This window comes from Branchiostoma belcheri, unplaced genomic scaffold, assembly GCF_001625305.1.
Source record: "Branchiostoma belcheri isolate BF01 breed outbred unplaced genomic scaffold, Haploidv18h27 scaffold51, whole genome shotgun sequence".
NCBI lineage: Eukaryota > Metazoa > Chordata > Leptocardii > Amphioxiformes > Branchiostomatidae > Branchiostoma > Branchiostoma belcheri.
The window spans coordinates 1,034,915-1,047,672 of record NW_017804143.1 but is presented as its reverse complement, the minus strand read 5'-3'; the positions used below and the strand labels follow the sequence as shown (position 1 = coordinate 1,047,672).

Here is a 12,758-nt window from a genome sequence, read left to right as displayed (position 1 = left end):
ACGAATAACTAGCACAGTGATTGCCTTTAATCTAGGAATTTGCTAAGTTTATAATGTTAGATTGGTCACGTCATATTGGTTTTAAATTACTGTCAACATTTGAATTGTTATCAACTTTATCAAATCTTACAACACTTCAGTCTCTACAGCTGCTATTGTATGATTGATTGTCTTTTGCCATTTGATGGGAGATAATTTTGTAGTTTTGTTCTAAATGTAAACGAAGGTTTTCTTCTCTCTTGTTTCAGCACAAAATACCGAGTTTATCCAGATCATCGTCATTGTAGTAGCAGTGACCGTGACCGTCGCAGTAATTAGCTGCATTTTCAACCACTACAAGCGTGCAAGAAATTCTTGGATGGAACGCAGAAGTCAGAGAGAGCGGGTAAGTCGACACCTTGCTGCCATTTTGTTTCTAGATTACTATGTCGAAACTACCGAGCGTTTTCACCCACTTTCCACGAAGAAGGCAGGTGTTGGCAGCCATGTTATTATCCTCGATTTGTATTTCAGTGGACCGTGGCCCAATCCTATGCAGCGTTTTTAAAACTTTGTCAAGGGTGTCAACTGTCAACTTTGCCTACGCAAAACTGTAATGACTACTAAATTATTGTGCATAGCACTTGACAGCACATCTCATTTAAGGTCGTATTCGTCTATTCAAGGATGATATCACAGCTGGTTGGTATTAAAATGTTGTCTCGGGAAAGATGTTGATGTTGACCAAACATCCAGCCTGGCAAAAACCATGAAAAATCGGGGTTTTCACATGCACTGAGACGCAGTAAGTTCTGCTGACGTACACTGTGGGGAGAAGGCTAGGGAACCTTGACCATCAATCAGTTGTTGAGGTTGAAATGTGAAACCTAAGCCCAGACATCCGTATAGTTCCTGTTCCTGTATATTCTGCTGGTGACACCTAACAACCTTTGTTTCTGTCCAGTGTGTGCCCTGAGGAATTTTCGTAATTTTCAAGCAGATATTTTGGTGGCTGTAAGACAGTATCAAATTGGCGAGACAGTATCATATTGGCAAGACAGTATCAAATTGGCAGGGTAAAGCCAAAGCCTTTAACCTTTATCTGCAGAGTTGAACTTTTATGTATACGTGGCAGTATTGATCGTAGAAAAGCTGGTCCAAGGTGAAGTTGATGTAGCGAGGTTTGCGCTAAAGCTAGGTGTCAATACAGGTGCGGACTTGCCCGGATAAAAAAAAAACACGGCTCGCCCCCGTAAGTCTGCCACTGCTTGGCAAACAGCATATCCAGACATCCCGATTACACAAAAGTCTGGCCTGGAGAGGGGTCATGTCAGGCCACCACAGGTGTGCCGGCCAAAGGTCAACTGGGTCGTACCACTCTCATGCAGGGATGGTCAGCTTCCTTCCTCCTTTCCTACACCGCTTTACCATTGGTGAAATCGACAGTTTTCCCTACACTACGTTTTGTGTCATCAGTGAGACCATAAGTTACACACAGCTGTTAGCGGTAAGAGGGCATGCCTTGCCACTTTACGTGACCTCTCGGCTTTTCAGGGGTTAAAACTAACAGCCACGTTAGCCTGGAAAGACACAATATATCTTGATGTTGGTTGGAGTGCCCTCGAGATGCCCAGTAGGTCGGGCTGTGGCCTGCGCATGCCTAGAACGGAAATAGTTGCACTTCCTAGATGTCATTATCAATATCATCTATTGACTTTTACTGCGTGATATCACCAAGCAGCTGTCAAATGTTTGGAAAGAGACTTAGTAGGGGATGGTACATTGTTAGCAGTGACGTTACAGCTGGTTGTAACAATGGGTAATTGTATTTTACGTGACTGAGTTTGTACCCCTCCCCCCTCGTTCCAGTTCATGACTACAATAACTTAAACACTTAAAAAAAACAGCCTTGACCGTCCTACTTCGAGTGTCATTTAGAACTTAATGATGGTAATTACTGCACTTTGCAGGTCATTATAAAGTCATTATAAAGTCTTTAAGGTGGTTAATAGATTTATTGGTCATTTCTGCTAGGCAATTTGTACTTTTATATCCGGTCATTTTCTCAAGCTGACTTTTAATTAATAAATCTTTGGCTTTGACATTTCAGTGTTGGTTAAGAACAGCTGAGTAACTGTATCAAATTTATCTGTTTAGAAAAATATTTATGTTCTGGAAAAAATTCATTTGTTCTAGAAAAAAATTATCTGTTCTAGAAAAAATTTATCTGTTCTGCAATGACTAACTTCTAGAAAAAATTCAGTCAGACCTTGAACTAGTTATCACCTCTACATAAGGACCACCTGGCCATTGTTACCACTTTTGGTGGTTCCTTAGATAATTTCCCTCATTGACACAAACGTTAAGAATCCTGTCTATAGTGACTACCTGTCCACATACTGACATAGACCAGATTTTATTGGTTCCCAGAGTGGTCTTGGGCAGGTTTGACTGTATTCTTAGAAAATCCAGTAAGAGTTAAGTTTGGCATGGTACCACCAGGCCCAGACGCAGATGTCAAGATGACAATGGCTGGATGAAAATTAAACAAAAGTCGTGGCACAATAACAGTCGATCATGTGTTTTTAGAAACTGTAGCATGCGTGGCCAAACTTGGCAGAGTTCCATCCCGTAGTTATATAGACGTGTTAGTTTGCACAGTTGGGTACTGTGTGCACGTAAGCCAGCTCTGTACAGCCCTAGTCCGTATTGTTGTTGCAACGCTACCCTGGCAATTCATACCTGCGTATTGAGTAAGGTTCTCTTTGAGGTTTCATGCATCAAGCCTGCCTATTCACAGGGCCGTTGGTTAAAGTCCCCGTCTGAATGTAAAAGAACCCAACAAGCTTGTCATAAAGAGTAGTGGTGACCCAGTGTGCTTAGCAGACAACATGAACCATGGCAAGGCTGCATTGCAGTACTAGCTATATGATAAAGCATTCCTGTCTCAGTAACAACAGGAGCTTCTTGGCTAATTTGCATCATCCTTGTCTTGACTGGTCCAAGTTATGTTTCCTTTTAGACTTCCAAAAAATTGTCTTCACCTATTTGCATATTAATCAATTATAGTTGTGCTTATAAACCTGCATTTCTCCTGCAGTCACTGACGAAAGGTAGTGGATGCTACCTGAAACTTCTGACCATTTCCAAAATCATATCCAGTTGTTTGAGTAACTGTTTTTTGGCGTATCGTATTACCTGGATATCTACCCTTCACCTACGCATCCCAGTCTCAGTTTGTCTCATTTACTTTTATCTTTAAAGGCATCCAATGTGTTATCAGGGCAGCAAAACTGCATTTTCAAAGTCAAGTTTCTGTGCATTATTTTAATGTAGTAAGTTGAATCAATCCTATCCCATATAGCATACTGATATCTGTGAGGCAAAAATGCAGTGTCTCTGACAGAAAACAGTTGCTAGTTTTGTATCCTAGGCCAGGTTCATGGGCCATACCCAAAAAACAAAGAGATACCTCAAGTGGCTTGTTTCAGGCTATTTCAAATGCTTCAAGTTCAAGTATGAAATGATGCCGAAAACATGATAAGAAGTGGCAATACGTGAATATCAGACTATCCAGAATGTTTTTCATTTTGCCGCCCTGAAATTGCATTGGATGCCTTGAACTTCAATTTCATTCCTGTAGAAAATCTCACGGTGAGGCGTTAGGCAATCCGACATGTGTTTGGTTTTGAAAAGCCATGTCCTTAAAAGCCTGAAAGATCAACTTTTACGGACTTTCTTCCAGTAGACCATAAAACCGTGTGTCTCGCAGCAAGCCTTTATTATGTAATAATACGGAGAAAGTAGAAACACATTTTGTTTCCCAGAACAGATGTAAGTCACCCTTGGGTCCAGTATAAAGTAAGGTGGAGTCATTCCTCAAGCTAAATGACACGTAGCACACTGTAGTAGTCCCTCAGTAAGACATCTGGAGCTGCATATATAGTTCCCATTTAGAACTTTTATTCAGCCTGTCAGGACCGGTTTTGCCTGTAGGTGTCTGAAAGTGTACAGAGGCTGAATGACACGAGTTCACAAATTTCTCACTTTTATTCCTATCCAGTGCATAACCTTAGATTCAGGTTAGTCCTCTTTTTTCTCTGAGCATGGTGTTCTTGAGGCCTAGGAAAAAAATGATGTGTTTCCTGTTTCCCTACCGACCCTAGAAAAACCTGCCGACCCTAGACTTTTTTGGGGGGTGGACTCCTGCAAGGGCTGATCAATCTTTTCTAACTCCAGGATCTGACACCTGAGTGATAAAACATTGTACAAATGGTTTTCTAACATTGACATTGAAACTTAAAGTGTCCTCATGCAAGTTTTACTTTGTTAAACTGTATTGTATAGGTTGGATCCCTACATGTATATAGATATCACTGAAGTCTTTAAAAAAAAAAGATAATCCCTATACCTACCGACCCTAATTTTTCAGGACTGAAACAGGAAACACAACAATTTTTTTCCTAGGCCTGAGCACAGTGTTCTTGATGTATGTCAGTAGTACTTGAGGTCAGTGTTCTGACAAAGCACCTGCCATTGTTCTGGACGTTTCTAGACGTTTGGCAGGGGTGCTGCGTTCGGTTCAGACAGTCACCCGAGTACGGCCCATTTCTTCCCAGCTTTCTTTGAACCCGAGAGTTGCACTGCAAGAAAGACTGAGCAGTAATCGGATCCCGGGCACTTAAGAGTCCATTATGTGCGGAAGTTTTGCAGGTTGTAAGTGGTGCTGTTTGGTCCGCTAATTGAGCTGGTGGCTGCAGGGTGGCGGTGGTTGTTTTTCCCCAAGCAGGAATGCTGCCGTGTGCTCGTGTAAACATGGACCCTGAACTCGAACATGTCGTCCCGTGCCAACTCCGCATTCTCCGCCCGGATAGTGTAAGCAAGGTCTTTCATCCCCTGGAAACCCTAACTTGCCAGGGAAAGGTGGTCCTGTTATGGAGACACCAAAAACGGCGGAGGTGGAAAATACTAGACCTGAACGCCTGCCAATCTATAACCCGGCTCCGCCACACAGCGCGACGCAGCCTGGCCTGAACTTGTTTGTAAATTAGGAGGGAGGGACATGACCTTTAGGGGTGTGGCTGTTCAGGTTTTTCTCTGGGCAAAGTGGAGGGAGTTGACCGTGTGCCAACACTCCATTCAGGATCGTATTCATATCAATAAACAATGAAAGCGGAGAATGTGTACTCTAAATGTTTTCCCACAGTCGGGTCTAGACGCTGAGTTCAAGTTGGACGGCAGAGTTTTGGCCGATCCGCGCTGGAATGCGCAGGGTCTCCGGTTACCTCTGGTTGGTCGTGGAACATCTGTCTAGGGGTCATTGACCTTGTTGTCGTGTGCGGTGAGCTGCTCAAACGCAGCCTGTATCGCTTTTCATAACAAGCTTCGAAGAATGCTATGGGAAGCAACGTTATAACAAACGTACACAAGAAATAAGCACTTTGTTTTGTTTTTTTAGTATGTGAAAGAAGAGAAGGTATTAGGAATTGAGACTAACGTAAACCCAAGTGTACTGTTTACACTACCGTAAATCTCGAGATATTTGCAGTACGTTGGATTTGCGGTTTTTGCGGTCACTTTTCACTGCTATAACTCGGCACACTGGGGAACAGGCAACATCATTTTTCATTCTGTTTCAAAAAATAACTCAAAACATGTTGGCATGCAACTCTTCATTTTTTTCCATGCTGCAGAATTTAGCTGCTTTTCAGATACATCGGGTGCTGTTTTGCTATGCAAATATTACCATGTGTTCTTAGCTCTTAGCTAAAATTAAAGTTCCGAACAACTTCAATTTTAGCAACTCTTTAGCAATATTGTTACATGCTGGTTGTATTGGTTACAAATAGGCAGAAGGTCGGTTCAAGGTTAAGGCTTCTTAAGCCTAATAACAGAACATTAAATGTCACTTTCTTTCTTGTCCTGTAAGTCAGCCTGCAACATTTTTAATTGGCTATGAGACCATGAAAGATACTAAATTTTTTCATTGAACCCCATGGTTAAGCCTAATGTATGGACAGACCAGAACATTTGTCTGTTGTGTTGTCCTGCTGGGTCTGCCTTGACCCAACCTTGGGATCTGTCTGCACGTTTACCAACTCCTCCAGGGGGGCAGGGAACATACGCAGACAGAAGTCGTTAATCCTCATTAGGTAATGATAGGTGTGCCTTAAAATTATTAACAGTCTGGACAGTGGCCATGGGAGAGGCGGGGCTCCAAATGCTCTTTTCTGCACACCTGCACCGGACAAATTTTACCTGCACCATTCAAAATTGAAAAACTGGTCAGAAAACAATGATTGTCTCTTTTACACTTCATAGGTGGTACATGTAACAGTCAATACAGCAACTAATGAAAATCGACATACACTTACATTTGTGTATAAATATATATATTTCCAGTACATGGACCAGTGCAAATAAGGTGCAGGTAGACGTCAAAAATGCCTGCACTGCTCCAATTTTACATGCACTAACTTGCATATACCCAGTACATGGACCAGTGCAGGTAGACATTAGAAATTCCTTCACAGCTCAACCAGTACAGGTATATAATTAGGTACAGCTCCAATTTTATCTGTGCTAACCTGCATGTGCCTTTTTCAAGCCCTGAAGGTGAAGGACATGATATTCACCCCAAGTTCAAGTTCTGACGTACATTTGTGCTTACTAGCTGGTTCTAACCAGCCGGAATCAGTTCCACGTGTACTAAACACCGGTTTCATGTGTGCTAGTGTTTTGTTTATTGATTTTATGGATCATTACTGTAGATCACTTTATGTTCACGGTAGCAAAAGTTCGCGGTCTTATGGAAAGGGAGTTCCTCTAAAGTTGTGAAAGGAAGAAAAGAAAGAAGATCCTTGAAATGTAGGTTGCCCATACTGCTTGTGTAGAGGACACTCCTGCTGCCCTGTCACTGCTGGGTTGGACAAGTGCAATGGCCCACTTGCCAAGGGCAAGTAAAAGTACTGTTCTGGGCAAGTGCATGTCCCCTAGACTAGCCCGATTGGGCAAGTAAATTTTTTGGATGCAAAGTATAGCTGCTACGGTGTTTGAAGCAAGCTAAACCACCTTATTTCAATAAATAAAGCATCTGACATTATAAATTCCAAAATAAGATCATGTCCTTAAGCTTGGTGGTAATAAAAATGCATAGAAATGTGTATCTTTTGGGCCAGTGATCAAAAGTTTGTTTGGGCAAGTGAAAATGACCTTGTACTTGTCGGATCGGGCAATTGCAAGTGGATTTTTGAAAACTTGTCCAACCCTGTGTCAGCTGCATGTATGCATGCCTGTCTGGACATAAATAATGCAGGAACTCTAAACATGTTACATGTACTACGTGCACATGTAAGTTGTGCAAAAAAGAAGGAGAAGGAAAGAAGGTCCTTGAAAAGTAGTTTTCCCGCTTATACTGCCTGCGTAGAGGACACTACTGCTGCCCTGTCAGCTGCATGTATGCATGCCTGTCTGGACATAAATAATGCAGAAACTCTAAATCCCCTCCCGCCTGGCAATCTTCAGTGGAAACGTAAGACAAGTGACCATGAAGGGTTCTATACTTGTTCTGTTTGTCCTTCATATGTGCTTGACCTGGAATCCCTCCTATCCCGGCTCCAGTTCTCTCCCCTTATCGCCTCTCCTGACGTATAGTCTGGCACGGGGCTCCCCCCAAGCAATGGTGCTCCCCCTCCCCCCCAAAATCCTAGCACCCCCTCCCGAAAAAATGTTGAAATTTTGGGTTTTCTCTTAGTATTTTCATGAAAATTTGCTAATTTTTCACTAACACAATAAGGAAGGAGCACCTCTCCCCTAAGAATTTCTGTGGAGACCCCTGAGAAGCAAAGATTGGCATTTGAACATTCACCTTCATATTGGGTCAGGATTTTGATCGGCTCGGAGTTTCACAGCCCTTGTACCTAGAGCCCTACCAACAGTGAAATTCCAGCACAGCACGTCGGCAGAACGTACTGCACCTGCGCGAAATCCATAATATATTGTGCATAGCACTTCCGCAGAATGTCTCATATAAGGTTGTATTCGCACATATAAGGTAAACACTACATCTGTAGTTTCCAAATGTTATGTCAGAAAAAATATCGTCTGCAACAAGCAAAATTCTAATGCAACGTTGACCAAAAATCCAACGAAAAGCGTGAAAATGTAGGGTTCTGCGCAGGCGCAGTACGTTCTGCCGACGTGCTTGTTCTTCCCACTGTCTGAGGGACCAGCGAGCGCCGTAGACGGGAGTTGAGCGAGTTTTCCCGGAAAATTTTGAAAATTGAACCTCCTGAAAGGACATTTCCTGCATTTTTGAGAGGATTTCAAAGGGGAAAATCAGTGATAACTTTTTATTCAATGACAAGGTGAGCAGTTTTTCTAGGATTGCAGTCCTGCTGGTGATACAAATCAGTCCAAAAATCTTACACCTTTAGATAAAAGGTGGACCTTCGGAATCCCCCTGGCTACGGGCATGTGATACAAGAATCCTGTTTTTAGACAGAAAATCAATTTTCTATGCATGTCAAGTTTTATGTAGGAAGTGAAACATGTCCCTTCAGACTTTCAGTGATTTCTTCAGACTATCATCAATGATGCTTTGAATGTGCAGTTGTATTGTATCTTCCAAGTTTACCCGTGCTGTATCGGCATTGGTATTCTGTGCACATAGGCTTTACGTAACATGTATTGACTGCACCCTCTGGCATTTTATAAAGAAGTTGTTGGCATGAGACGGATGGAAGTGTACATATATCTCCTCAACTGTGCTGGTCTCGTGAAGTGTAAGAGTGTACTGTGGTGGTTGACACAGAACTTAAATTTGTGTCTGTCCTCAAAAGTTTTGGGGTAGGGAGTTCCAGAACTTTACAGTGGCCGGAAGGAAGGTTCTTCCTTGGGAAGTTGTTGATGACAGTCTCATAAGTCTATGTAAAGTAGAAGAGATATACTTTCTTTGGATACTCCATGGTACAATTGGTGGTTGTAGGAAATGATGAGGCCATATGACACCATATGCACCTTGGGGCGGGTCACTAACCCTTAACTATAGGATAGGAACAGGATTTGATCAGGATATAAAAACAGTACCACTGTTAGGTAACCTGGTGGGAGGGGCACTGGTGTTTACTGAGGGCCTACTGAGTAGTTTCCCTCCCATTCAATTAAAACCTCATCTTTAGCAGGTTGTTAACCATCTGTTTGCAATTGGTGGTGTGTTGGAAGCAGCTCACTTCTACCCTGCACTCTACAACTTGCAGAGTACAAGTAGTACAAATGACCACATCTGCATAAGGACCACCTGGCCAATATGACCACTTTTTCGTGGTCTTTTAGATAATTTTCCAATTGACTATAGTGACCACCTGTCTATATAGACCACATTTAATCAGTCCCCTGAGTGGTCTTCTTGGGCTGGTTATTGATTGTAGCTATAGGTGTGAATGTGACACGTTCTGTGTTTAATTGTTCCACTGAATGTTTTGCCACGTGTGAAAGCCATAAAGGTCTCATGATTTACAGTATGCTGTAGACAGGAAGTTACAGTAGACCGTATTACACAATCCCTATCCAGAATGATGATTAGGCCTTTTTTTGACCAGCGGAAGGGCAGCTCAGGTGATTATTGAATAATAATCCCTTGTACATCGTCACCAGAACTGAACTGTCGCCTCATTTTTGTCATTACCGATCACAGGTCAACAAGAAAAACAACAACTGAAGGTGAACTTATTTGTTATCAAATTAAATCAAGTTCTTAAATTTGGTGGAAGGATCAAATTACATCTTTGTAACAACCCAAGACTGTCTGATTATATTTGGCCTGGTTTGACTGAAGGAAAACAAAGTTCTGTTTAACTGGTTTGCTCAATCAAGGCAGCAAAGAAAGTACTCATCCATGGACTGATACAGGTTAGGTGCAGGAAGACATCAGAAATACCTGCACTAACGTGCACATATGTAAGTGGTATTTTAAAGTTCCAATCGGTGGTATTTGGAGCCCTGAAAGCACATATATATCAATGGTTTATTTGTAGAAAGTTCTGTTTAAACAAGGTCAATGCCTGCAAGGCCAAAGCCCACCTTTAGGTACTGTAACTTTGTAAGATGATGTAAGTGACTATGCTACATGTAGCTAGGAGATCACATTGAATGTTGGTTTTGAAGGCTTGTGGGTTGTATCTGGAAAGGAAACACATGTATGTATGTTAATGTCAGGGAGAAAGTTCCATAGCAATCCTTGGAAAGAAGCTGTAATCATGGAGTCTCTCTTAACTCCATGCTGTAATGCATATTAGAAGGACTTCTAGCCTGGTATTCAGGACAGTGTGATGATGTGAGCTGGAAGAAAACCTTGTGGTATGCTGAACAGCTCTCAGGCATGTTGCCTCAATTAATCCCTATAGACAACAGTTGTACATACAGTAAGATGCTAAACTTTCCGAGCCTGAACACCCCCGCTACAGAACTCATCGTGGTGGCATCCTGGCATGGGGCCTATTTCTGGCACAGTTCCGCCATTGGCCGCTGCGCCCAGCCGTGTATTTGCATACGAGCCCCATTGTTTTCCCCTGGCATTGTTTCACCCCCGGCCTCCTTTTGTTGCCTGTCTCTTGACCCATTTTGGGCCGTGGAGTCAGACGGGGAGTTGGCCTATAGGCGACCGTGGTGACCTTGGGGCATGCCTGGCTGGAGCGGCCGTGTCACAGGGCCTGCCTGACCCAGCCAGCCAATAACGTCAGACGCTGGGTAATTTTCCCCCGGACGGTGTGTTCCCGGGACTTCCAGTTGTAGTTTGATAGTGTTCCGTCCACTTGGCTGGCCGCTGGCTGCGCAGAGTTTAATCTTGTGTTGACATCGCATTATCTGCGGGAGAAGGAGGACTCTATTGCGAACAGATTTTAGTGAGCGGAAGGGAGGGAAGACTGACTGACATGTGTGGACATGACCGAGTCTACTGCTGCTGCTACGAAAGCTGGAAAGTCGTGTTGCGTAGCTAGCTAACTGCCCTCCTCCCGTGGATGCATGTAATCACGTACTGTATGGGGAAACCTCAATCCAAGGCCTGTTCCACTGTGGGGTACCTGCACCATGATTCTGCCACCACCACCACAATAGTCCAGGTATATCACACACGCACTTGTTTTGTCTGCCTTGTCATCGATGCTCCACATTGTATAATCCGGCTGGCTGGCCTACAAGGTTACACTTTAGCATACTTGGAAAGCAAGCCAGACTGATAATCATTATAAATACACGTACGTGGCAGAAGTCAGGTTCAAAAATGTGCTGATAAAAAGTTTATTTTCGCAGACAAATATGTAACTTCGGATCGGGTTGCTTTGTCTAGAGATAAGCCGCTTTTACAAGCGGGTGAGAGTCCTTGTAACCAAGTTTGCACACCCCATACTTCACCTGGCAATCCTCGGCGGGAAACCGATTCATCTGTCTTACTGTCAAGGCCGTTCTTAGCCAGTTATGTATCTTGTTCAGGTGCGTTGGCGTGCAACACCACGTTGGCTGGCGGGAGAGAGAGAGTTAGGTGAAGTCAAAGGCGTGGTGGTTGATGAATGGCTTGTTCCCCGTGGCTATTGTCCCTATTGTGGCAGGCTGGTCACGTCACGCAGGACTGCTCTGAATGTCGTCTAGACCGGAGGATAAGCATAAGTGCCTGCGTGTTTAACCGTGTGCGGAGGGGCTAATTATACAAAGGTTCTGAGGAAAGACTCTAGTGGTACAGTTAAGGTTGAGGTGTGAAGTAGGTGCTGCCCACTGAAAAAAAAACACAGGAGGAACATTTAATTTTCTACTTCTGTAGTTCTGTATTATAACAATGTAGCATGTGGGCTAGTGAAGCGTTGCAGGACATGCCTTAAATAAGAAGACAATGAGTCATTCCTGTCTGGTTTACGAGTCACCTGACTTCCTCTCTGGGTGTGTGAGAAGGAAGTGAGGAGCAGTATGCGGTTTCCTTCAGATTTCCCCTTCCGGCCGGCTGGAACGGTTGGGTCCGTCCTGGATCCTGATTTGCATGTAGGAATTTTAAAAAGCTGAGTCAAACTCGGGAGGATTTTCTGGCTGTTGGTCAGAAAGGGCTGAGTCATCGGCTGGTACGGACAGGCTCCAGTCTGCCTCGACGCTTTCGCACAGAAGGAGCGGCGACCATGCCTTCCAAGGTTCACCAGGCGTGTTCAAAGTGGCTCCGATTTCTCAGGGTACAGCAAGCTTCGTTTATCTCTTTTTGTCATTCATAGTACATGTAGTTATTGCTAATTCTTAAAAGTAGTCCCTGCAGTTGCATGGCTTTTATATACCTTTTGTGTACTGTTATGTTCTTTGATGATCTTTGTCTGATATGATTTGGGAAGCCTGGTAGAGGCTAGGCTTATAAACTTGTTATGTATTATAGTTCTTCAATGATCTGATTTTTTTTTTCAAATGTTGTAATTTGGGGAGCTTGATACAGGCTTAAGGCTTTTTATGTATTGAAGTTTTTCAAAGGTCTTTATTCCATATGGTGATTTGGTGGGGTTTTATGTTGGCACATTGTTTGCTTGAGACAGTTGTAAGGGAGGACAGGTGTTGCCTAGTCAGACATTGTTTGTGATAAAGCAGGGGATAGAAATCAGGAGCCCCAAGTTGTCACATGGCTCTCAGAAATTGCGCAATTCCCTTTCTTCCTTCGATCCGCGCTAAGGCCATGTTGATTTGATTATATGGATGACATCCGCGCGCGCATGAATTTTCGGCCGTTTCCAAAAAAAATAAAAGTTTACTAACCA

At 43.2% G+C, this 12,758-nt stretch overlaps 1 protein-coding gene across 1 annotated transcript in view; it reads left to right on the top strand.

Moving 5' to 3' along the window:
* The window catches only part of LOC109480525 (low-density lipoprotein receptor class A domain-containing protein 4-like), a 72,340-nt gene that overhangs the window by 45,280 nt on the left and 14,302 nt on the right, over positions 1–12,758 (top strand). Inside the window, exon 5 of the mRNA XM_019782735.1 lies at positions 249–385. Coding sequence (XP_019638294.1) covers positions 249–385 — 137 coding nt within the window. The remainder of the gene's footprint in view (positions 1–248; positions 386–12,758) is intronic.